This window comes from Lytechinus variegatus, chromosome 13, assembly GCF_018143015.1.
Source record: "Lytechinus variegatus isolate NC3 chromosome 13, Lvar_3.0, whole genome shotgun sequence".
Taxonomy (NCBI): domain Eukaryota; kingdom Metazoa; phylum Echinodermata; class Echinoidea; order Temnopleuroida; family Toxopneustidae; genus Lytechinus; species Lytechinus variegatus.
The window spans coordinates 26,907,595-26,935,561 of NC_054752.1; the positions used below are offsets into that span (position 1 = coordinate 26,907,595).

General features: G+C 37.8%; 1 protein-coding gene across 1 annotated transcript; it reads left to right on the forward strand.

Moving 5' to 3' along the window:
* Window positions 1-4,489: 4,489 nt before the first annotated feature.
* On the forward strand, window positions 4,490-27,967 carry LOC121425922 (zinc finger protein 883-like). Its single transcript, XM_041622029.1, has 4 exons — window positions 4,490-4,577; window positions 21,175-21,647; window positions 22,522-23,455; window positions 25,907-27,967. The coding sequence occupies exons 2-4, from the start codon at window positions 21,341-21,343 to the stop codon at window positions 26,634-26,636; spliced, it is 1,971 nt and encodes a 656-aa protein (XP_041477963.1). The 5' UTR covers window positions 4,490-4,577; window positions 21,175-21,340; the 3' UTR covers window positions 26,637-27,967.

Sequence of the window (27,967 nt, forward strand, 5' to 3'; positions counted from 1 at the left end):
TGGAAGATGAATGGTGTCCTAGGAATTCTCTGGTGCCAAGTGACTGTGGATCCCCCATCAAACCAATGATTGATCTTCTACATTGGATGATGAATATTCTGCAGGACAGACGAACCGCTATCAAATGTCGGTAATCTAATCGTCAATGGTCTGGGTGGGTGTCTCATAAAGCTGTTTGTAAGTTAAGAATGATGACTGGTAACCCTTTCTTGTGCTAAATGACATATCCCTTGGTAGTTGACTTAGGACCTAAGAACATGTTCCAGGCGTGTGTCACGTAGTGCATAACTTTATGAACATCTTTTTAAAGCCAGCTGGTACTCCTGATATTGTCATAGCTTGACATTATCATACAATGTAGCTTGACCTTATGATTGGTAATGAGAAGCTTTATTAATTGCGTGAGTACCAGGGGCCCAAACTGGCCTAATTAGATAACCCAGCTTACATGTAAGTAACTGGCTTATACTTTCAAAATGAATGAAATCAAGTTGCCACAATTACTACACTTACAACTCAAATCATGATAGACCTATAACAAAGCATGCTTCTTTTCATGCATGCTGTAAGCATATTTGTCTTGTTAAGGATTTTTGTAAATTTTGTATGAATAAATCCTGTAAATTCAATATGTGTGATGTCACATTGATTTAATAAAGTGTGGTTTTGTTATATGTAACTTCTAAATGTTTCTATGGCAGAAAAAAGAAGAGTGTATTGGTTTCACGATACGTATGTGGTCGTTCGTGGGCATATCTTTGTCCTTGTTGTATGGTTCTGAAATGTGCAAGTGTTATTACCTACAAGCTTCCATATTAACACAACTTGACTCTGTGGTCCCATAACACAACACAAAGGGCTCGATCGTTTGAATTCATCATCATAATAACCTTCACATACAGATAGGGGGGGGGCTCGGGACCGTGGTGTCCTCCAAATTGCAATAAATAAGGAATAAAGGGAGGGGGAAGTAAAGAAAAAGAAAGGAAAAGAATCAAGGTACTCTTATCATCATCAGAAGAAGATTGGGAGGAGCAAGAAGAGGAAGTATTTCAATTCTAATTCATTAAATGTGAGTTCAGATGAGTACTTTTTTAAGTTTAAGACTGAAAATGACACATTATATTGACAAGCAATTATCACATTTCCTTACAGGAGGGACATATCTAAATAAACTATTGATGGAAGCGTGAAGCGCATGGCCTACTTTTTTTTCAATTACCAACTCAAAACTACAGTTTGAATACTTTTCCTAAGTTTCCCAAAATCACATCACGATAATCAAATTTGCTTTGTAATAAACGCTTATAAAATATCAGTGCTGTTTAGTTAGGAATGGTCGGATTCTTTTAAGTATGTACAGATTTTTACTGACGTCTTGTTTCAGTTTTTCTATTTGCTTGCTCCAGTCAAGGTATTGGTCAATCAAAATTCCCTAGGTATAATAATTGATACATCAAAAAACATTTGTTGCAGCCAGAGACTGAATTGCAAATGCTAGTACAAGGTAAAAAAAAAGATATATAAATTGACAAAAAATGTAAAATATACAAACAAGGTATATATTATATATAGATTAAAGAATACATATTTCATATTAAATATTTCTTTTCCCGTAATTTTAGTGTCTCTTTGGATTACCTTAGGTCCTATAAAAACATTGGGTATGTCTATCTTTTAATTTAAATGTCTATTTCCAACCTACAATAACTTTGATTTCTTACATTCAACACCGGTTTCTTTTTTGTTAACCAGTTGATAAGTGCAACAATTTGATAACTAGACCGTTCATATTTTATTTTCTATGTATCTATCTATTTGCACATGTCATCTGCATAGAAAGAGACTCTACAGCTATTAAGAATACCTGTTAGATCATCGATATAACAACACAAAGAGAAGGGGGTCAATATTGCTCCCCTGAGGAATTCCACAAAAATTATCATGAAGGAATGATTTAACACCATTAAAATCTACCAGCAGGAAGTAATTCCTCAAAAAGCTGTGCGCACCAGAATTGGTAGACTAGCTTAACCAGGGTAATATAGGAGTACCTAGAGCACCTAGCAAGGTGGATACGTGTGCATACAAATCCTATATAATTTATTATTATTAAAAACTGTACATTCGTGATATCCAACAAGGTAACGTTTTAACTATTTCAGAACCTGTCCAACATCACTCTCTTATTAATTTGTTTAAGAATAGTTCATGTAGGTATATCTTAGCCCAACAAGGTTTCCTTTATCCAGAATAGGAAGATAAAAGTTTGAACTTCAAGGCCCGAATTCACAAAGGTGGCTATAAAAACCATCAGTTGAACCCATGATTTATGCAGATTTCCTGTATAAATTATGCTTAATATTACTGCAAATATTCAAAAAATGTCCAATGCTGACGCGCACTTTTATCACAGTGCGCCAAATTGATGCCTGTTGCTGTCGTTATCCACGCCATTTTACTCACGAGTCCACTGTTTTGAATTAATGAGTCCACTCTTTAAACAGTGGACTCGTGAACAAAATAGCATACTTAACTGTCTGCAAGCGCAATCACTTTTATATGGAGTTTCAAATATGACAAGTCTAACTAATATGAATTTCAAATTTGAATATTACACACATGTATATGGTACAATGAAACATAAAACCATGATTTACTCAAAATAAAAGTTTGTGAAAACAGTAAATAGTTCAAAGTTGTTTTACACAGCTTAAATACGGCCATATAAAATTATCCATTGAACTCCTAATCCTACGAATACTAGAACAAATTCTCAAGTATAATTGAAGATAATTAATTTCATGTAATCCTGAAGGTGACAACAAATTTATTTTCCTGAGCGACAGGGGTATAGCTATGGGGGGCATGTATTCTCCACCCAAAATTTTTGGTGCCCCCCTCCCCCAGCCCTATAATAAAAATGAAGGAAGCAAGAAAAAGCCAGGCACCGATCACGTGAGGCCGAAGAGGGTACTCTAGCAGGTGCAGCGATATACAAGTCTTTCCCTCATTTTATTCACATGCCTTCCTCCTCTTAAGTTTCCCCTTCTAGTTTTTTTCTCCTATCTTTTCCCTTTTTTCTATTTTTTTTGCTCCGCCAATAAGGGCCAGGGGTCCGGGCCGCTCGGCGGCCCCCCTGGATCCGCCTTTGCACAAGAAACGATGAAAAATCATACTGGTGTAAAAAAAAGAGACTCGTTTATAACTTACCAGTAGAGTAACTGATATATCTGTTTCGATGAGCAATGACTATAGGCACGCCTTTTTACTGATGTAACTGGCTAATTGCTGATTGGCTAATTATTTTCCAAGTTACAAGAGTGTCCAATTTCTCCCCCTCTCCCCTTTATATACATACAGAATACAAAGTGATTTCATTTATGACTTTTTTAAAGAAAGTAGTTGAAATATTGTAATGGCCTAGTTGACAAAAGTTATTGGTAATTTCAATAATGTAATTTAATTGAAAAATTGTAATTGAACATATCTTCAATCATGTAATTGTAAGAAAGTATGATTGAGCCAAACCCTGACTGCAGAGTCTACAGGAGGACAGTATACAAATAATGAATGAATTGAATACATATATATATATATATATTTAAAAAAATAAATGCATTAAATGAATGAAATTTAGTAAATTAATTAATGAATGAGAAAATAGATAAATACTAAGAATAGATGATGAATGAATGAATGAATAAAATAAAATAGATAGATAGATAGATGATAGATAGCTGATAGATAGATAGATAGATAGAGAGAGATAGAGATAGATATTATACAGATATTGCCTACCTAGAGTTTGAATATAACTTTTCCTCTCCCCGACGGAGTTATATTTTTCCCAAGGGATTATATTTTGCCCGAAGCGCGCAGCGCTGAGGGAAAATATTATCCCGAGGGAAAAATATAGCTTCGGAGGGGAGTTGAAATGTTATTTATTAAAACGATAGACCAGGCAATATCTGTTATATCATATAGTATATGTGGATTCGCCATCAGAAATTGCATTCATCATCTGGCTCAAACCCGAAATTTTTGCTACAGCTCTGATCCATCTACGTCATAATAGATTTTTTTTTGGAAAATACATCAAGCGCATTCTTCATGCAATCGACGCGTTAACATTAGCGCGTACATCATATAAACTACCTTTGTACGCAACTTGTATGCAGTGAGTGACGTCACCTTAGTGAATATAACGCCGCAATTGAAAATACAACGCAGTATATTCCCTAAAGTGACGTCAAAACCTAGAATATAACAAATGCGATCCTCGCAGCTATGGTCACGTGATGGCGTATTGACCTATCACTGATTCGAATCTACATAACCTATGTAATATAAATGAATAACTACAAATCATTAAAAACCATAGAGATAATTAGTATACATCTCTAGCTCTATGTTAAAAACACAGCTTGTTCATTGCGTTTTGAAGATACCATAGCCATATGCGATGCAATTTCAAGGAGAGAATTTCGTTTGCAATTTGAGAAAAAAGAAATCAAATTGGAATTCTGAAGCAGCTTAACCTTGGTTAATAGTAGGATTCCGGATAGCGGACCGCGGTAAGGAAACGGTGAAGTTTCTGCTTGAAATAGTTTTTTCCTTTCAAAATGAATAAAAGTATAACTAGAAGAAGAAAAGGAACATTGCTGACGAGGAACTTTCTTTGCAATTGCATAATCATAATTTTGTAGGCATTGCCCCACTAATTTGTGTCAGTGCGGAAGTTACGTTTTTTATAGGGCCTAATGTGAGTTGTTGGCGGGTTTCGGTTAGCCTAGCCTGGAGGCGTCTGGGAAGTGAAAGTCATATACTCGTCTACGTATGGTCACTCCCCACTTAATAGCCAGGAGGCTTCTAGAGAGTATAAAAATCATTTACTAACGTAAGCTGGCGCTAATGGCAGTTTCGCACCGGCCGGTTACCAGCATACCTAATCACCTATATTTGTTCCCAAATGTCATGACAAGTCTCTCACTCTCAGTCACATTTCGATGTAAATATATCCACCACTTTTCAAAATATCGTGATCTGGAATGGCTGTATTTTGGCTTCGATCTCAACGTCGTTGATCAACACGGCGTAGACATCGCTTCGCGGATCGCTTGGATTCACCGTGCACCGTGATGTTGATATGAACTGAAGTTAGCAACCTAATCATTCGAAAATGTGGCGTACAAACTGCCAGCATGCCGCATGCGAATCTATGTTCGCATGATTTAGTTGCTAACTTCAGTTCATATCAACACTACGGTGCACGGTAATCCAAGCGATCCGCAAAGCGTTGTCTACGCCTACGCCGTGTCGATCAACGACGTTGAGCTCGAAGCCGAAATACAGCCATTCCCGATCACGATATTTTGAAAAGTGGTGGATATATTGACATCAAAATGTGACTGAGAGACTTGTCATGACATTTGGGAACAAGTATCGGTGATTAGGTGTGCTAGTAATCAACCGGTGCGAAACTGCATTAGCGCCCGTTGTTACGATATCAGTATGGATATCTAAGCACTCCATATAGGCGAGCGGCGAGAGGCCAAAATTTGGGACTTTAATCCCCCCGACTGGATCAAAGCAAAAACATGCATCATTTTGAAGGAAATTTTCTGAATTTTTCAGAACTGAGAGTTAAAAGTGTCGCAAAGTGTAGCTTCACCATGGAAACCGGCCTTGAATAGGCCACGCCCATTTTTGTGATAAATGCAAAGCAGCAACTTATTATTTAGATTTGTTAATTAATTATACTAATTTATATATAAATATAGAATTTTCAAGGATAAAATCACTACAGATTGAATGATATGATAATGCCTAGCAACCAAATATATATTTCATATATATTTGATTTCAAAATCGTTGCCTAGCAACATTATTTTCCCTAGCAACCATATTCACTTTTCAATATTCTTAAATTTTTTTACCAGATTAATTCATTTTATAATTTTTTAAAGTTTTTAATTTGTAAAAACTAATGAAAAAGGTAAATTTTGATGAAAAAGTGATAAAAGAGGAAGACTAGGATGTATAATGCATATGTGATCATGAAAAGTTACATTATTGCCGTGTTTGATTTACCCCTGCATGTGACGGATATCACTAAATATATATGTTTGTGTGTATTTACGACTATATGCATCATTTAATGGATATTGTAATATTGTTATAAACCAAATAGATACCCTACTGAGTCATGTTATCTGTTCTAATCTAAATATTTGAGTATTCACAGATTTTTCTGTTACCCATGGAAACCATTTTATGTTGCATAGCAACAGTATTTTCCCTAGCAACCATCACTTTTTGGCGATATTTCAAGCCTGTAACCTCCCCAAAATTCCTGTTTTTGGTCCTCAAAATGCATTTTATACTATTCGAAGCATTTTTTGTGGTGATGACAATTAATTTCAGCCATCTGGCCAGGAAGTCAGCATATTAAGAGAGGGCATGGCTGTATACAGTAAACTTTTCCTTGGGGGTGGCAAGAAAGTCTCCAAGAAACAAAGTGAGGAAGCAAAGCGACTGAATTTGGCAAGGGATGCTTTTTCATAGTAAATGGAAGGATATCATGCACACTTTTGGTGAATTTTGTGAAAATTTTCAGTTAGACACCCTGTGTCAAGTTATTTGTACAATCTAAATAATTCTAAATATTTGAGTATTCACAAATTTTTCTGTTACCCATGGAAACCATTTTATGTTGCCTAGCAACAGCATTTTACCTAGCAACCATCACTTTTTGGCAATATTTCAAGCCTGCAACCTTGCCAAATTCCTTTTTTTGGTCCTCAAAATGCATCTTGTACTATTCTAAGCATTTATTGTGGTGATGACAATTAATTTCAGCCATCTGGCCAGGCAGTCAGCATATTGAGAGAGGGCGTGGCTGTATACAGAAAACTCTTCCTCGGGGGTGGCAAGAAACAAAGCGAGGAAGCAAAGCGACTGAGTTTGGCAAGGGATGCTTTTTCATAGTAAATGGAAGGATATCATGCACACTTTTGGTGAATTTTGTGATAATTTTCAGTTAGATACCCTGTGTCAAGTTATCTGTTCTAATCTAAATAATTCAGTATTCATAGAATTTTCTGTTACCTATGGAAGCCATTACGTTGCCTAGCAACAGCATTTTACCTAGCAACCATCACTTTTTGGCGATATTTCAAGCCTGCAACCTTCCCAAATTCCCTTTTTTGGTCCTCAAAATGCATCTTGTACTATTCTTAGCATTGATTGTGGTCATGGTGGTGATGACAATTAATTTCAGCCATCTGGCCAGGCAGTCGGGATATCAGGGCATTGGTGTATACAGAAAACTTTTCTTTGGAGTGGCAAGCCGACTAAAAGTCTCTGATAAACAAAGCGAGGAAGCAAAGCGACCAAGTTTGGTAATGAACGCTTTATTCATAGTGAATGGAAGGATATAATGCACACTTTTGGTGAATTTGGTGAAAATTTTCAGTTTAAAAATGTATCTTTTCGCTGCGTACGGCCATGGTAGAGGAAATGGGTATTATTAACAGTATCATTTAGTTTGTTATTTGGAACATTTTATTATACATTTTAGGAAAAGTAATATATATCCAAGACCAATCAATAAGTCTTAAAGTGTATCCAAGGCCAGCCAATAAGTCTTAGAGTGCCTGCCATGGGACAACGGAATTATTCATCTTGTGGAAAATATAATTCCTATACTGTAGTGATTGTGAACTCTAAAGCTAAGTACTTTATGAGGATCCTACTAAAATATGTAAATCACAATGATCTATCACAGTTTCAATCTGCAATTCTGGCGACTCTGTACATTGTGAACTCAAAGACTATTTTTTTTCTTTTTTGTTTGTTCTTATTATACAAATGGATGGGCAATAGGGCAGTTAACACAGTAATATACTTGCAGACCTTCAAACAGGATTGCTGGTTTATCTGCACAACTTGATGAAAAAACCTTTTCATTGATCACCTGCCATGATTTAAACACAGATTAAGAGATCCTCAGTATGTCGTATATACCAACTAGACAACAAAAATTACTCTAATCTGTGCCTGTTGCTCACTAGAACAGATTAGTGGGCATTACATTACTGATTCCAGCAGTTAATTAGCAGGTCAAATATCTGTTTAAGTAGAATTAATTAGGAGTAGGCCCTGTTATTGTCTCATCAAGATAAATGGCAAAGTCCTAACCATTGAACTTATGAGTATTCCCATTTAAGCTCTTTCTATAAACCTCCAAACCAATCTCTCTCCCTTTCTCGAGAAGCCACCTCCGATCGAGAAAATGTAATTATTGGGGATTTCAACAGTCACAGCATTATCTGGGGGTATGGAGAAACCAACGAGATGGAGAACTTGTGGAGAACTGGTCAGATGCAAATCAGATTGCATCACCCAACAAAATGTGACAAGGTTGTGCTTGACCCTCTCCCGCACACTCAACATCAACCTATTGGGCTGAAGGTGAATGAAGCCATCACTCTACGCAGTTCCTTTTCACAGATGTTTCACCCTGAAGAAAGCAATCTGGGAGCAGTTTGTCATAGGTCCGGATAACTATCCACAGGATCTTCCAGCACTCCCTACTCATTACGACACATTTGGAAAGCTATTGAAGAAATCATCACAGAAGTGATTTAATAAATCAATGGACATGACTCACAACAGCAGAAAAGCCGGGTAAAACGATTCGGATCCTTGAAAACGATTCAATATATATATATATATATATATATATATACCCCTAGTGACCACCGACCAAGTGGCCCACTATCTTCTTGTGTACAGTCAATGTAACCCTATTTATTGCCCACGAAGGGCCAACCTCCCTAAATAAAAGTGCAGCGACAGTCTCCCAACTAAGAGTCATTTAAATGCACAAGACCATTCAGCCTGAACGTCTTGTCTGCTTGTGCTAGGCTATCAAGGGGAATAATTAAGAGCAGCAAGGCACCTGGATTAGATGATGTCCTCTGTGAGCAGATCACCCTTCTTGGACCAATGGCTGCTGTTGAAACACTGTTTACATGACGAAAAAAAAAACAATGGCAAGAGGAAATTTAGGGTAGTTGCCAAAGTCGAGCCAGGCAAAGACCCAATCAGAGTTACAGAAAAATCTCTCTACAGTCTAATCTGTCACACATACAAGCCCTTTGAAAAGCTCCTGCTTAACCGCATTGTTCCCTTTGTGACTGAGTTCTTCATTACAGTAGGCAAGATTCAGGCCAGGAAAGTCCTTAACTCATCAAGTACCGAATCTGACTCGGTACATCAGATGGTTTGAGGAAGGTCTGAAAACTAGAGCAGCCTTTGTTAACTTATCTGCAGCTTATGAAACAGTTAATAATGGGGTAGGCCTTCTTACGAGGAAAGTCATTGTGATGACAAAGGAAGTCAAGTTGACAAGGCTAATTCAAAAAATGCTGAAACCGGTTGTGAATCTCAGTGGTTACAGCAGCAAATGGTGGAGGCAGAAAAATGGTCTCCCACAAAGAAGTGTCCTTGCCCAACTCCTCTTTAACATCTACACAGACGACCAAGTAATCCGTCTGTCTGCTACCATAAAGAGTAGATGATCTTACCTATTGTGTGGCACAGTTCCCCAGATAGAGGTATCAGCACGGGTGGAAAATAGAGCAAAAAAGATGTCCTTCTTCCACTCTCTAACTATGAACCTGACACAAAGAGACTGGTATCAAGACAATTTCCTTCACTTGACTGGATATGTCTTACATATGGTCTGGAACAAAAAGGCGCAAAGTCCTTAATATGCAATTCGGGGCTACATCAGGGATGCAGACACTATCTACGACTGAGGAGAGGATCAGACAGTGCATCACCTTTTGGTCTGCCCCCCCCCCCCCTCCTACCAGAGCCGTGCGCTGCCAGAGATCTGGAGTCACTCAACCCAAAAGCCAGATCTTCCTTTAACCCTCTACTACAAAGGACTTGTGTCGTTACCCGAGAAGATGGGCACAGAGCAAATATTGCCCTTTAAAATCATTCAGTATGCTATGACCAAATGGGAGCTTAGGTGTGCAGGAGTTTGTCTCTCCAAAAGGTGGCTTTTTAAGGGGGGTATGTAGATATTGGGTAAGATTGTTAGCATCGAATATCTTTGCTCTTTCACTGACAAATTGTAAATTTCACCTTAAGGACTAACATTCAGTATATAGGCACCGTTTTCAGCAAAGTTTTAGCCTCACCATGGACCTAGGTCCATGGCCTAACCGACAACCCCATCAGGAACCAATTAAGTCCCTGTCCCCTCCCCATCTAACAACCCATGACAAAATAATCATTTTTTCCCCAAATGTCAGATTACCATAAATAGGTAGGTGTCTTCTACCAGTCAGATAATTAATGACACACTTCTTCTTAGCTCATTAAAGATCTCATGTCCTGATAATGGTACAAGATCTACATGTAGCTTTCCTGTGAAAAGAATCGAGTGCAGTGGCAAAAGCAGTGGCAGTTCAAAGCTCTGGTAGGAGGGGTATGCCAAAAAAGTGTTGTATCCTACACTGTATGATCATCCTTACAGTTGCAGGAAGTTTCTTCATTCCTATTGTAGCCCCATAGGCGGTTCAACAAGATCAGGTAGGCCATTCTTCACTTGGACCTGGAGAGTGATGTACTAAGTCCATAGGTGAGATTGTGCATCACAGACTGGAGATTGTGAGACCAGTGAGTGACGCTTTGATGCGAGCAGAGTCATCAAGGGATTCTATTGAGCAGAGAAAACTGTGTCTAGATTTGAGTCTCGTTGCAGGCTCATGATTGACGAGTGGAATACTGTGTTCTTGATTGTTTTTTTTTTCTTTCATCTGTGCTGATGACTTCTCTTCTGATGTACGGTGGGGGCAATAATACATAGTAGGTAAAGATTACTCACTTCTTTTAGTCACAGGCAGTCAGTGATGGCTCTGCAAGCTCCATTCAAGATTTGGGGTCAATATTTAGCACCAAGGGCTGCATACTCTGTGGTACAGAGAGATTTGGCATCTATCAATTCCCAATATGTTTCCCAGCTTCTTCAGAATGATATTCCTTCTTCAGAATGATATTCCTTTGCTCCAAATTTTGCATTTGTTTTGGCAGCATGTTCTTTGTATGAAAAAAGAACGGTCTACAATGACGCCAAGGTAGGTTGGCTTGTTACCACCTGACCCTCAGTTTTTGATCTGCTCTCTGTTCTTAAGGTGGAATACACTAAGTTTGAGTCTTTCTGGATCGGAACAGAGATGATTTATAGCACAGTAAGGAGTCAGACTTGCCAGATCATCACTGAGTCCGTTTTGGCACACTGATGAGTGATTATTACTTTAGAGATTATTGTTCAATTCAATGTTTTTCTACTCCATTCAAGTAGTTATACAAAATTATGGCTGTAATTTAAATGTTCCAGCCTTATTATTTAAACAAATCATCATTACAAATGCAGATGCATTTGTTTTATTAGTATCAGCATGTTTTACCAATACTGCAGGGGTATCATCCCAATTACATCAGTTTCAGATAATTTCTCAGAAATATTTCTTATACCATGGATGTGTTTGAAGATTTACATTGATCTAAATCTCCATGGAACGAACAGTAGCGTTAGTTTAAGCCCAACAATCATGACAATAGAGGCATGTGTACCTGTTTTCTGAAGCTTTACCCATGTCAACGTCCTTTACATATGTATGCATGTTGAGAGGAATCCTTGTCTTTTCTTTCAGACATCTTTTATTAAACTGAGTATTTAAGGCATCAGTTTTTAACCATCGGAGTCACTGACACTATCGCTGTAGCAGAAAATACCCGAAGGACAACATCAAAGACTACATAAGCTGATATGCCTCCTTTCTATATTCTGGGACTTTTGTTGTATGCCCCACCCTGGTTGTCTCTATTCAGCAGATGTGTGCAAACCTCATGACATATTACATAATGACAGTTAGACATAGAAAACATCTCCCACTTTAGTAAGCCTTTCTATCCTTAATGGTTTTCTTGTAATTTTCTTGGCCTGATCAGGAATGATAGCTCAGTCGATAGAGCGGGGGTTTCGGATTCCGGTGACCTGGATTTGATTCTCACTTGGTGTATTAGTGCTTTTTAAGGCGCATCCTCATTATATCCTCATTACCAGGTCTTGGAGAGGACATTAAGCCGTCGGTACTCTGGTTGTTTGCTTACAAGCATTCATGCTTTCTTAGAAATCGGGTAAAAAAAACACCATATTATAAAAGGCTTAAGATCCCAAGTTTTCATACTTTCATCCTTCTGATTTCTTGACAGTTATCAGATTGAAAGTGACATAATAAATTCCCTGTGATTATAAACTTCTGACACCTATTAATCTATTAATAGTATTAAATTTTCAACAGAAACTTGTCGAACTCACAGCCTTGGCATCTTTGGGCTACAACTTCAACACAGTCACAACCTTGGAAGATGGACATGCATGGGTGATTAGGTACTATTTGACAAGAGAGATCCATTTGTTAACCATTCCATATTCACTCGAAGAAAGTGATCTACATGTAAATATGCAGCCAAAAGCCTTTGCCAATGAGCTAATTGAGTACTAGTATAGGAGGGCCCTGAAATTGAAAAAAAAAATCTGTACAAGCCTTAGGTGGAGGCCCACTGTATGATCAAAGTTGTAATCAGAGACTGTGTCTAAATAGTACTGTTGTCCATTGTATCATATCATCAATACTATACCTACTGTAGCAAACTAAAAAAAGAAAAAAAAATGCTATGTACCCAGCAGCTATTTCAGTTTCAGTTTATGAATCATCCAAACCATATTCTACTATTTTTATCTGCAAAAACATTTAAATTTCTCTTTGAAGCTGCTCTTTTTTAAACGATAAAGTTTAAATACCATGCTCATGTTTAGAATAGGTAGACAAGCAATATACATACAAGGACAGATGATTTTTTTTAGAAAAAAGAAAAATGACGCGGTGTCCTTCAATTTACCATTGCCAGTATGCATGTAGGTATATTATTGTACAAATGGTACTGTACACTTAAAAGTGAATTATTTCCCCCCATTGGTCAGGGGAAAACATATCGTTGCTAAGGTAAATAGTGTTGCTAGGCAATGAAATTGTGTCAGTACATAATGGTAATGTCCTGAATATTGTTTGCCTATCGACAACAAACTCTGATATGTTCATTCTCAATATTTTTACTCTAAGGCACAACTTCGTCAACACATTTAGCCGAGATGAAGAGTGGTAACATAGCCGTTGCTAGGGAATATTGTTTCTGGGCAACACATTTGACTCCATGGAAGCTATAAAATAGACAGTTTGTTGAATGATTACTGAAAACGAGTTTGTAGACATCTATAATGATAATTGTGTCAGTAATATTGATCATAATGGACTATTTTCCACAGATTTGTCCAGGGAAAAGAGTGTTAATATAGTCGTTGCTATGGAAAATAGTCGTTGCTAGGCAACAAATTGGTATCCATGGATAATGTGAAATGGTCATTTTGTTGTTGTTCTATTGAAGACAAGATAATTGATCAGGAATTATTCACTCAATCAACTTTTTCACCACAAAATAGTATGAAGTATGTGACTTGTACGTACATGTATCTGTATCAATGTAGTCAAAATGAACAATAAAATGGCGATTTGTACGATGTAAGGGGTGTGTCCGGGAGAGCATAGCAAATTAATTTGAGGTTCTCAATAGCTTGAATGGGGGTTTTCAGTTCTTTTTATTGTTTTTGAATAATAATTTATGTAATTTCATTGGTGTAACCTACTTGGTTTGATTCAACCTAGTTAAAAAGTGAAAAGTTAGGTTTGAAATGGAAAAATAAGTGGTAAACTTAAGGAGCTTAATGGTTGCTAAGGAAAGTTATGTTGCTAGGCAACAATTTCTGAGAAAATGTTCATAAAATTCATGCTAAGTTGTTTTTCGGTAATTCTTCTTACAATATATAGCAGATCTATCCTTTGAAAATAAGAAAAAATATCTGATAATCTAAATTAATAAGTAAAAAATCAATATTCGTGATAAATATTCAATAAGTATCTAAAATGGGCGTGGCTTGTTCAAGGCTGGTTTCCATAGTGATGCTACACATTACGGCATTTTTAATGCCCAATTCCGGAAAATTCAGGAAATTCCCTTTAATTTGATGTATGATTTTGCTTTGATCCAGCCGGGGGGATTAAAGTCAAGAAATAAGGCACTTTTTGGCTTCTGGCCGCTCACCTAATACACCTCCCGCAACATGGATACCATGCCTGTTGATTGACCTGCCTAGCTAGCTGGCCTGTATAATAAACCTGTATATATATACGTTCATACCAAAGTCTCCACCAGAGTCCTTTGTATTGGATCATGGTGGCAGCTGAAACCAGTGATCGACTTTGAAATGACAAGGATCAAGTAACCAGATACTGTATTGTTGGGAAGTAAACTGCATGTCTTTTTTACCGAAATTCGCATGCTTCATAACCTAATACTAACCCAACGGGTGCCCGCTCGCCCCGGCTATCGCATCGCTACTGTACCGTACCGTACTGTGCATACCCAATGCACTGTCACAGCAAATCACAGTGTTGTGAGAAGGAGCGAGATGCTAACGGTAACTGTAAACAATCAAATTTAGCCTAAATAAGTTATAACTGTGTTCAATCACTGGCACAGAGGTCTGCATCATAAGATCAACATACACTAAAAGTTGATAAAACCTAAATTACTTAATTTTCTGGACTAGAGTGTGAACAATGAATTAATATTTTCCTAATATTAATTGTAAATCTGGAGTGTGAGAAGTGAGTGGGAGTGACCAGCATTTTCACTGCATGAAACACCTAATGACATTCACACAGGGCTGTGAGTGCGTTACAGGTATCATCACCAGTCGACCTGTGACTGTAAGGAGCGTTCACACGTGGATATAATCAGACATTAATATCTACACTCATTCATTTAAATACCTAATACGTACAGCGAACATACACAATGAGTAGTGGAAAATATCCAGAAATGAACTGGGAGGCAACAGACCTACCAGAAGAGTTCCAGCTTTTCAGACAAAGAATGGAGCTGATTCTAGCAGACCAAGACATAACTGATCAGAGAAAAGTGGCTATAAAAATCAAGATTGCTGTAGGCAATGAAGGCTTGCGTCGAATCAATGCATCGGGGCTATCAGAGACCGATAAAGAAAAACCGCAAGAGCTATGGAGACTATTAGAGGCACAGTTAAAGGTCAATATCAATTTTCGCATACACCGCTTAGAGCTAATGCGGTACAGGCAGAAACCAGATGAAACGATCGATGAATTCGTTACCAGGTGTAGGGACAAAGCCAAAAATTGCGATTTCGAGGAAGCTGAGTTAAATGAGCGAATCATGGAGCTAGTGATTGCGTCAACTCCAAGTCTCGAATTCCAAAAGTCATTGCTAGATCAACCGAAAGGTTACAAGGTCGAACAAATCTTGGTAGAAGGTCGTAAATACGAGGCAGTTGCTGCGAGCCGACAATGTCTTGAGACACTAGACCCTAAACAGAATATCGATTCGTTCAAGCGTAACCAGGGACGAAAAGCATGTGGTAACTGCGGACGTTTCCACAAACCTCGTCAGTGCCCTGCGTATGACGATGAGTGCCGTGCCTGTGGCACCAAGGGCCATTGGGCCAAATTCTGTCGTAAATCGAAAAATGATCGTAGTCGTAAACAGAATCGTAGATCAGATGACCAAGGATCAGACACGGTATCTGATGACCGGAAACCAAGACAAAACAAATCACGATCAAAGTCGAAAAGTCGAAAGAGTAAACCAATAAGCGAAATGGACATAACACATGATACTACCACAGATCATGATCATTATCAATCTACAGATAGTCCATTCACCGCAGCACAATTCGACACCATACACACTAGTGGACCACACACAGTTGTAAATCCAGAAGGTACTGTAGCATTTGCTAACATTGACATAATATGCCCACAGAGAGTAGGTCAACATAAGCTTTACCTAAAAGTGGACTCTGGGGCAAGTGCTAACACTATCACAGTACGTACCGCCAAGGCAATTTACGGTCCAAAGTGGGAATCAGTAGTGAAACAAACAACAATAAAACTTATAGCTTACGGAGAGACACAGATTCCATGTAAGGGTACACTGGACATAAAGTGTAGATACAAGAGTACAAAATGGTCAACACATACATTCTATGTAGCAGATGTCAAGGGTCCAGCGATCCTAGGGTTGTTAGGTTGCACTGACCTTGGAATTATCACAATTCACTCAATGGACAACAAAACACCTACAACCAATCCTAAACCTAAACAAACACCTATCACAAGTGTAAGGGATCTCAAACAAGCATATCCGAATCAGTTTGACGCTATTGGCAGTTTCCGAGGGAAGGCAATGCTTCATGTCAAGGATGATGCTAAACCTACCATAGACGCACCCCGCAAGTGCAGCGTACACTTGAAAGACAAAATCAAGGCGGAACTGGACAATATGGAGCAGCAAGGAGTCATCAGAAAAATTGAGTACCACACCGATTGGTGCAGCTCCATGACCACTGTTGTGAAGAAAGATGGATCCATCAGGATTTGTCTTGACCCCAGGAGGTTAAATGATGCCTTGAAGAGATGCCCACACAAGGTACCAACCTTGGAAGAGGTCCAACCTGTCTTCGCAGGAGCTCAGTACTTCTCTAAGTTAGACGCGAAGGCTGGTTACTGGTCGGTTCACCTAGCAGAGGAGTGCCAGGATCTCACCACATTTCGTACACCATTTGGAAGGTACTGCTTCCAAAGACTACCATTTGGGTTATGTACTAGTCAGGATATCTTCCAGCAGCATATGGATAGGATTGTCCAAAATGTGCCAGGCTGCATATGCATCGCAGATGACATAGCGATCGTAGGAAGAACGGAGGAGGAACACGATAGGAATCTCTACCTACTCATGGAGACGGCAAAGCAAGAAGGCTTAGTTTTCAACAGCTCCAAATGTACTATCAAGAAGGAAGCCATCAACTTCTTCGGTTCCAAGTACACTAGATCAGGTATCTACCCAGATCCGAGCAAGGTAGAAGCTATCACATCAATGCCATCACCCAAGGACAAAGAAGATGTTCAGAGATGCCTAGGATTATTCACATACCTAGCAGCATACATTCCTAACTTCTCAGAGAAGTCAGCGCCACTTCGAGAACTTCTACACAAGGAAGTACCATTCATCTGGGACGATGATCATGAACATTCCTTGAACAGCCTGAAAAGTGCAGTATCATCAGGTGCATGTCTACAATTCTATGACCCAAAGAAAGAGACAACTCTTGAGGTAGATGCATCGATGAAAGGGCTAGGAGCATGCCTGCTCCAGCAAGGCAAACCAGTTGCATTTGCATCCAAAAGTCTTTCCACTGCACAGTCCAACTATTCCAACATAGAGAGGGAAACCTTAGCCCTAGTGTTTGGTATCAACCGCTTCCATACATATCTGTTCGGGAAGGAATTCACCGTCGTAACAGATCACAGACCATTGGAGATAATATGGAAGAAACCTCTTAGAAGTGCACCACCACGTCTACAGAGATTGCTTATCAAAGTCCAAGGATACCGATTTCAAGTCAAGTATCGACCAGGAAAAGACATGATTCTTTCCGATACCTTGAGCCGACTTCCTAATCCCAAGGAAGCACGCGATGTTCCGCTAGATGTCAGAGTGGAATCCATCTGCTCTGAAGCCGAAGATTCGCACCAGATTGACTTGATATACTTCGGACAACACAAGAGAACAGAGCTTCAGAGAGAAACAGCTAATGATCCTATTCTCAGATCACTATGGCAAATGGTCACTCAGGGATGGCCTGAGACCATCCAAGAATTGCCGACATCCCTTCGTCAATTTTGGTCTTACAGAGATGAAATTGGAGTATCACACGGAGTACTCTTCAAGGGAAGTCAAGTCATCATACCGAAGACACTAAGGAATGACATCCTTAGACAGCTTCATCTAGGACACATGGGAATCGAAAGCACAAGACGACTTGCTCGTGAGACAGTGTTCTGGCCAAACATCAACAAGGACATTGATCAGTTGATAAAGCAGTGTGAAACATGCCAGAAACACCAAGCAAGACAGCAGAAAGAGCCACTGCATCCCCATGATGTACCACCAGCACCATGGACCAGACTGGGAAGTGACTTGTTCATGCTCAATAGACAAGAGTATCTACTCGTTACTGATTACTATTCCAAGTATCCGATCATTGCTAAGCTAACCGATACATCCAGTGCAGCTATAGCAAGACAGATGACGGGAATCTTCAGTCTGTTCGGTCCACCAGAAGAGATTGTGTCCGACAACGGTCCACAATTTGTCGGGAAACCATTCCAAGACATGTGCAAGAAGTGGAATATCAAGCACATCACTTCTTCACCGCACTATCCAAGATCCAACGGATTAGCTGAGAGAATGGTTCGTACAATCAAGAATCTGTTGACAAAGTGTTCTCAAACTAGCCAAGACAGTCAACTAGCCATGATGCACCTGAGAGCAACACCAGTTGACAATAACTTGAGATCACCAGCAGAGATGTTGTTTGGAAGACCCATCCGAACCACATTGCCAAGTCACTATCTTTCGAGAGATTCTACTGCCACCGAGTTTCTCTTGAATAGGCAAGACAAAATGAAGGAAGTGCATGATCGACATGCAAGTTCTGATCTGCCACCACTGCATGTAGGACAGCCTGTGAGAGTTCTGCATCCAAGAGACAACACTTGGATACCAGCCAAAGTATCCAAAGTCTGTGAAGAACCTCGATCCTACGAAGTTTCAACGCCAAACGGAGGAATCTTGAGGAGAAATAGATCTCACTTGAGGGAAATTCCATCCACCAACCCAACTCCAAAGCGTGTGAGGTTCGAAGAAAACTACTCCACAGAAACTCAACCAGAGGAAGACAAAGTCCAACGAACACCAATGTCTAACTCTAATCAATCTCAACAGACACACTCACAAACCACGAGGTCTGGACGCACTATTCGCAAACCAGAGAGATTCATGTTTGAAGATTAAACATTATGAACACTCTAAACTCTCAAACAAAGAAGAGAAAGAGAAGAAAGAAGACAACACTGAAGGCATTAGTGTAGTTTTAAGTTTGTTATGTGCATGTATAATCATTGTACATTATTTTTGGTATGTCAAGATAGTGTTGACGAAATTATCAAAAGACACTATAACCAAAACTTATTGTTTGGAAATATTGATTTCAGGATCAATCCGGTTATCCAAATTATTTTCAGTTTTGCACGAGATTGAAGTTATGTAAAATTGAAGATGCATACAGTTTATCACAAATTGGTATTATTCTCACAAACCAAACAATTTCTATATTATATCTGATAAATCATAACTAAGCCAAATTACCAAAATTTGCAGACTACCAAAAGTATTGTTTGAAAACAATATCATTGAAATTTGAAATTCTCAATCTTATCAGAAGAAGGGGGGTGTTACGATATCAGTATGGATATCTAAGCACTCCATACACCTCCCGCAACATGGATACCATGCCTGTTGATTGACCTGCCTAGCTGGCCTGTATAATAAACCTGTATATACGTTCATACCAAAGTCTCCACCAGAGTCCTTTGTATTGGATCACCCGTGAGCTTACTCTCATACGAAGCCAGGTCTTCCTGGTCATTGACCCACACGACGGAAGCCAAAACCTGAAACTTTCACCCCCGAGATTTCTACTTTCCTTCTAAAACTAAAGATCTAGGCCTAGCCCTAAATCATGTACATATGGGATAAAACTTCATGTCCGACATTTCTACACTCTCGTTATGTTTTTAACAAGAATTCATCAAAAAATGAGAAAAATATTGTGAAAAGACGGAAGAGACTTGCCTGATGTTTACGCCACCATCTTGCTTTTCATATTGACTTATTGTTCTTCGCCAACGTTACAGACGCGTGCGTCGGGTAACGTTGGCGAAGAACAATAGCTAGGAAGCAAGATGGCGGCGTAAACATTGATTAATCGAAACTATATCATTGTCTATCATATGGAAATCCGTCTGTATCATAATTTTTTTGCACAATGTCCTCTGTATGCAAAGAGAAGCGCAGTGAATTTTCAAGAAAACAATGAATGCATGAATATAGATCTTAGCTAGAAAATATTTTGAACAAACATGCATAACAGATGTTGACGTTCCTGGCCGTCCATAATTATGATTGATTGGATCAATCGTAACTCTTTGTAAGACAGGGCCCAGGTTTAATTTTTAATGATTTATTTTTTGTCAAAACAGACAGAATGACAAGAGGAAAGGGATTTTTAGACATTGTTTAAATGCAAATCAAAGCACGATTGATACTGGTATAAACAAGTGCCAGACAATATGGAGAGCCCCCATGCTAGCAATTGTTATTTGACCACTGTGTGCCTCTAGATAAAGGAGGGGGAGAGATGGGGTTTAGCTTGACTCTATGAATACCTAAATGTTATCGTTTTTGTTCACTTGAAATTGGAGAACTTGAGCCGACCAAGAGCTAACACAGCGAGCGCACAGCAGCTACGGCCGGCAAGCGCAGCCAACTTTGGCCCAGCGCGGTGCGGGGAATTTTGCAACCGGTCATAACGATACATTTGCTATGATCGGTGATCGGCATGAAATGATCGATCAGCATTGATTAGATCGAGATCGGCAGCCGATCCGTGAATCGATTACAGGGTTAAGTACTTGACCTTCATATTTCTCTAAGTTACCAACTCATTCATGATTCAGCTCAGTAACATAGAGCAAAAAAGAAAAACATATTGGGGTCATACCAATGAGGTCAAAGGTCACAATAAACCTGGAATTTTCATTTTTTTTTTTTTTTGGCTATAGCTCAAAAGATTCATCCATGATTTGATGGATTGGTTTTGAATTTGTTCTTGCAAGACTCGTTTCATTTACTATTGCCTGTGATGTAATTGATTGTGTGGGCTTGATAAATTCTTCTGAAAAAGGAAAAACGTAGTATAGACTACCAAATATATTGCTTTTTGATAAATCAAGAAGTATGAAGAAACAAATTATCCGAACTTGTCTTTCATTTTGACATGAACTGATACCTTCAATTTTTCTCCCTTTTTGACAGGCGACTCAAGATGTCAAAATGATAAGGATTTAACGTGAAGATGATGGAAACACGATCGTGATCCAGGAATAAGATAAGACAAATTTAATCAGGATCAAATAAGAAGATGATAGAAACAGGAATGAACAAGAAGATGATACAAACATGAGCAAGATCAAACAAGAAGATGATACAAACAAGTATGATCAGGATTAAGCAAGAAGATAATTCCAACATGATCAGGATTAAGCAAGAAGATGATACCAACATTATTAATCAAGAAGATAATACAAATATGGTCATGATTAATCAAGAAGGTGGTATGATTAGGATTGAGCAAGGAGATATTACACATGTTATCAGGATCAAGCAAGAGGAGGAAGAGAAGGACACCAGTCGCAATGCTTTAACAGATGAAGTATGGATGAAAGAGGATGTGAAAGAAAATCACTCCGTCAGTTCTGCTGGTAGAAGTTGGGTGTCCTTTGATAAAGGTACAGATATTTTCATTATGATTTCAATAAACTGGGAAATTTCTCAATTCTTTTTCTTACATTTGGGATTCTTAAAAAAATGTTTAAACCTTCAGTCAAGAAAGAGCGGGGTACTACATTCAAAGTCAAAACCAAACTGATATTTCAACACATCAAAGTTTCATAAAGTACCGTACAAGGAATAGTCAAGTTGACCTTTAAGTGCTGCAGTGAATGGTTACACTTCGTAATTCCGAAGGTTCGTAATTCCAAAGGTTCTTTATTCCGAAGGTTCGTAATTCCGAAACACGTAAATTGCCTATACCTCGATGTTCGTTAATCCGAACATATGTGGCGTTATTCTGAAGGTTCGATTATCCAAAAACGAAGTAAGGTTCGATGTTCCAAAGGTTCGTTAATCCGAAAACGAAATAAGGTTCGTTGTTCGGAAGGTTTGTTAGTCCGAAAACGAGATAAGGTTCGTTAATCATTTCGTTTTTGGACTAACGAACCTTCAGAATTATGAACCTCATTTTGTTTTCGGATTAACGAACCTTCGGAATTATGAACCTCACTTCGTTTTCGGACTAACGAACCTTCAGAATTACGAACCTTCGGAAATACAAACCTTCGGGATATCCGAGCCTTTGGAATAACGAAGCTTCGGAATTACGAATGTATGCGGCAGTGAATAATGTCAGGAATACATTGTAAAACTGGAAGATTATTATAACTCAAAAGCATGAGTCTGTTTTTTTACTAATACAATTTTTTGGTAGAATGTGAAATATGATCCTTCTAGGTAAATAAGCAATTTTGCCAATAATATAGAGAAATGCTTTCAATTTATTTCAAAGCTTAATGTTGATATTTGTTTGATAATTTTCACAACCAGGAGATATTGTGGAAGAAGCACAAGACTCACAAGAAGAAGGTACGTCTATCATCAGTAGTGATGAATTTCATCTTAAGACATGGTTTGGAGAAAAGAAAGATCAGAAGAATATTCCTGCTCCTGATGATTTAAGTGGATCAAGTGTAGAAGAACCTAAATGCTTGTACTGTAAGAAAGAATTTCCTTGTAAATGTGATGGTCAGAATGATGCGGAGGAAAGGTCACATGAGTGTTCTTACTGTTACAAAAGATTTTCTTATAAAAGCAATCTGAACCGTCATATCAGGATGCACACAGGAGAAAAGCCATCCAAATGTTCGTTTTGTGAGAAAATGTTTTTTTGTAAAATCAAACTGAAGCATCATATCAGGACACACACAGGAGAAAAACCCTACAAATGTTCATTTTGTGAAAAAGGATTTACTTTAAAAACTTCTTTGAACAGTCATACCAGAACACATACAGGAGAAAAGCCGTACAAGTGTTCAATGTGTGAGAAAGCATTTTCTGAACAAACTTCTCTAAAATGTCATCTCAGAACACACACAGGAGAAAAGCCATACAAATGTTCATATTGTGAGAAAAGATTTTCGTATAGTGTTAGTCTAACCCTTCATCTCAGAACACACTCGGGGGAAAAGCCTTACAAATGTTCAGTTTGCGAGGAAGGATTTTCTTCAAAATATTCTCTGAAAGTTCATCTCAGAACACACACAGGAGAAAAGCCGTACAAATGTTCAGATTGTGAGAAAAGATTTTCTGACAAACCTGCTCTGATAGTTCATCTCAGAACACACACAGGAGAAAAGCCATACAAATGTTCATTATGTGAGAAAAGATTTTCTAGTAAAAGTGGTCTGAACCTTCATATTAGGACCCACACAGGAGAAAAACCATACAAATGTTCAGTCTGTGAGAAAAGTTTTGCTCAAAGGTCTGGTGTGAACCGTCATCTCAAAACACACACAGGAGAAAATCCATATGAATGTTCATAATGTGAAGAATGGTTTTTGTCTCACCTGCGAAGCAAAGTGAGACTATAGGCGCCGCTTTTCCGACGGCGGCGGCGGCGGCGTCAACATCAAATCTTAACCTGAGGTTAAGTTTTTGAAATGACGTCATAACTTAGAAAGTATATGGACCTAGTTAATAAAACTTGGCCATAAGGTTAATCAAGTATTACTGAACATCCTATTAGAGTTTCATGTCACATGACCAAGGTCAAAGGTCATTTAGGGTCAATGAACTTAGACCATGTTGGAGGAATCAACATCGAAATCTTAACCTGAGGTTAAGTTTTTGAAATGTCATCATAACTTAGAAAATATATGGACCTAGTTCATGAAACTTGGACATAAGGTTAATCAAGTATCACTGAACATCCTGCATGAGTTTCACATCACATGACCAAGGTCAAAGGTCATTTAGGGTCAATGAACTTTGGCCGAATTGGGGATATCTGTTGAATTCCCATCATAACTTTGAAAGTTTATGGATCTGATTCATGAAACTTGGACATAATAGTAATCAAGCATCACTGAACATTTTGTGGAAGTTTCAGGTCTCATGATTAAGGTCAAAGGTCATTTAGGGTCAATGAACTTTGGCCGAATCGGGGGTATCTGTTGAATTACCATCATAACTTTGAAAGTTTATTGGTCTAGTTCATTAAACTTGGACATTAGAGTAATTAAGTATCACTGAACATCCTGTGCGCGTTTCAGGTCACATGACCAAGGTCAAAGGTCAATGAACTTTGGGCGAATTGGGTGTATCTGTTGAATTACCATCATAACTTTGAAAGTTTATGGATCTCATTCATGAAACTTGTACATAAGAGTAATCAAGTATCACTGAACATCCTGTGCGAGTTTCAGGTCACATGATCAAGGTCAAAGGTCATGTAAGGTCAATGAACTTTGGCCATGTTGGGTTTTTTTGTTGAATAACCATCATATCTCTGTAGGTTTATTGGTCTAGTTCATAAAAAGTGGACATAAGAGTAACCATGTATCACTAAACATCTTGTGCGAGTTAGAGTAGTATTCAAAGTCAGCATTGCTGCTATATTGAACCGCGTGATGCAGGTGAGACGGCCAGAGGCATTCCACTTGTCTTGTAAAGGCAAGTCCAAGAAAAAGTCACCCAAGAAGACAAAATTTCAACTTTATTTTAAAAAAGTTATTTGGTGGGGTAAGAAAGCCCATAAGTTAAATTTTAAAATTTGATTTAGAAAAAGTTGATAATTTCACCAGACAGTTTTCGCCCTTTTTTTAGTTTATGCCCAGTTGATTTTAATAAAGCTGAAGATTTATGCTTCAAAGCCTATCTTTAATTCTCGTAAATCCTTTTTTTTGTATTTTTGCTTTTAAGAATCAGATCAAATTATAATATTTACAGTCATTCAATGAGATTAAAATTTCACAAATCACAGTAACAAGGTATAAAAAAAGGGGCAGGAAAAAAGATAATGTAACAAATAATCTGTAATAAGTAGTACCTAGGTAAACTTATAAGCCAGGGTTCATGTCCATAAATTATCCATTCCCGTAAATCTTCTCCTTAGTGCATTTCACTATTGTAATTCATTTCTAGATTGTATCAATGCTTGATCTCTAAAATAGTTTATACGGCGTGAAGGATGTAAACAAGAAAAGTGATTTAGTGGATATTTTTTTATGATTTTGCTTAAAAATCATCTCCCTGTATAAGTATATAACATTTTAAGCATGGAATAAGCTGAATATAATTTTCAAAAATATACAAAAGGCCTGAATCTATTCAGAATATCCCTAGATTAATCATGCTCTCTTCAACCTTGGATGTTCCCAGTTACAGTGTTTTCTTATTGTCAGATATACCAATCAGTTTATTTTGGTCAAATGATATTCCTCTTGTTTTTTGTGCACACACCTGGTTTCTGCATGCCCACCCTTTGAGCTATTTGGTCTATTTTATAGTTCCAATACTCTATATTTGCTATTTTGCCATTGTTACAATTCTCTATTTGCTTTTTTGTCATTGTTTCAAATCTTGTTATTTGGAGGTTAAACAACAGGACAGTTGGCTATTGTTGAAAGCTAATTATGTTGATATTTGTTTGATAATTTTCACAACTAGGAGATATTGTGGAAGAAGCACAAGACTCACAAGAAGAAGGTACGTCTATCATCAGTAGTGATGAATTTCATCTTAAGACATGGTTTGGAGAAAAGAAAGATCAGAAGAATATCCCTGCTCCTGATGATTTAAGTGGATCAAGTGTAGAAGAACCTAAATGCTTGTACTGTAAGAAAGAATTTCCTTGTAAATGTGATGGTCAGAATGATGCGGAGGAAAGGTCACATGAGTGTTCTTACTGTTACAAAAGATTTTCTTATAAAAGCAATCTGAACCGTCATATCAGGATGCACACAGGAGAAAAGCCATCCAAATGTTCGTTTTGTGAGAAAATGTTTTTTTGTAAAATCAAACTGAAGCATCATATCAGGACACACACAGGAGAAAAACCCTACAAATGTTCATTTTGTGAAAAAGGATTTACTTTAAAAACTTCTTTGAACAGTCATACCAGAACACATACAGGAGAAAAGCCGTACAAGTGTTCAATGTGTGAGAAAGCATTTTCTGAACAAACTTCTCTAAAATGTCATCTCAGAACACACACAGGAGAAAAGCCGTACAAATGTTCATATTGTGAGAATAGATTTTCGCATAGTGTTAGTCTAACCCTTCATCTCAGAACACACTCGGGGGAAAAGCCTTACAAATGTTCAGTTTGCGAGGAAGGATTTTCTTCAAAATATTCTCTGAAAGTTCATCTCAGAACACACACAGGAGAAAAGCCGTACAAATGTTCAGATTGTGAGAAAAGATGTTCTGACAAATCTGCTCTGATAGTTCATCTCAGAACACACACAGGAGAAAAGCCATACAAATGTTCATTATGTGAGAAAAGATTTTCTAGTAAAAGTGGTCTGAACCTTCATACCAGGACCCACACAGGAGAAAAACCATACAAATGTTCAGTCTGTGAGAAAAGTTTTGCTCAAAGGACTGGTGTGAACCGTCATCTCAAAACACACACAGGAGAAAAACCATATGAATGTTCATAATGTGAAAAAAGGGTTTTCTTTTAAAGGCAAGTCCAAGAAAAAGTCACCCAGGAAGACAAAATTTCAACTTTATTTTTAAAAAGTTGTATTTGGTGGGGTAAGGAAGCCCATGAGTTAAATTTTAAAATTTAAAGTTGATAATTTCACCAGACAATTTTCACCCTTTTTTTAGTTTCTGCCCAATTGATTTTAATAAAGCCGAAGATTTATGCTTCAAAGCCTATCTTTAATTCTCGTAAATCTTTTTCTTTGTATTTTTGCTTTTATAAAGAATCAGATCAAATTATAATATTTGCAGTTATTCAATGAGATTAAAAATTCACAAATAATCACATTTACAAGGTATAAAAAAGCGGGCAGGAAATAAGATTACAACAAATCTGTTATAAGTAGTACCATGGACCTAAAGTTATAAGCCAGTGTTCATGTCCATAAATTATCCATTCTCGTAAATCTTCCCCTAAGTGCATTTCACTATTGTAATTCATTTCTAGATTGTATCAGTGCTTGATCTCCAAAATAGTTTTATACGGTGTAAAGGATGTAAACAAGAAATGTGATTTAATATTTTTGATGATTTTGCTTAAAAATCATCTCCCTGTGTAAATATATAACATTTTAAGCATGGAATAAGCTGAATATAATTTTCAAAAATATACAAAAGGCCTGAATCTATTCAGAATATCCCTACATTAATCATGCTCTCTTCAACCTTAGTTGTCCCCAGTTACAGTGTTATCTTATTGTCAGATGTACCGTTCAGTTTATTTTGGTCAAATGATATTCCTCTTGTTTTTTGTGCACACACCTGGTTTCTGCATGCCCACCCTTGGAGCTATTTGGTTTATTTTATAGTTCCAATACTCTATATTTGCTATTTTGTTTTTGTTACAATTCTCTATTTGCTATTTTGTCATTGTTTCAAATCTTGTTATTTTGAGGTTGAACAACTGGACAGTTGGCTATTGTTGAACAACGAAACCTATAAACACTGAGATAATGGAGATGAGGAATTGTATATTCTTCTTTATGAGGGGTTTATGAAGTTTTAAAGAAGTGTGTGTGTGTGTGAGTGGAGGTGGAGGTGGGTGCATGCATGTTTGTGTGTATGCGTGGCAGAATTGTGATGTGTTATGTAGGTGATTATGCGTGTGTGCACGGGTGGAATTGGTGTCTTTTTGTGTGCACACAGATACCTTTTTCACCCTTATATGTGATAAACCCTGTTCAAAGAGCGAAAACATGGTTTTTGATAAAATGTTATATCGAGTCAAATACAGTTTTTCCTTGATAAATTGTGTTCATCAGTTTTTATCGATTAAAGGGATAGA

What these genes read in the sequence shown, in the direction of transcription:
- LOC121425922 (XM_041622029.1), top strand. Translation starts at nt 21,341, where the DNA reads ATGATACAAACAAGTATGATCAGGATTAAGCAAGAAGATAATTCCAAC. An exon ending in TTGGGTGTCCTTTGATAAAG is followed by an intron (nt 21,648 to 22,521) that starts GTACAGATATTT and finishes TTTCACAACCAG; the next exon opens with GAGATATTGTGGAAGAAGCA. An exon ending in GAGAAAAGTTTTGCTCAAAG is followed by an intron (nt 23,456 to 25,906) that starts GTCTGGTGTGAA and finishes TTCTTATAAAAG; the next exon opens with CAATCTGAACCGTCATATCA.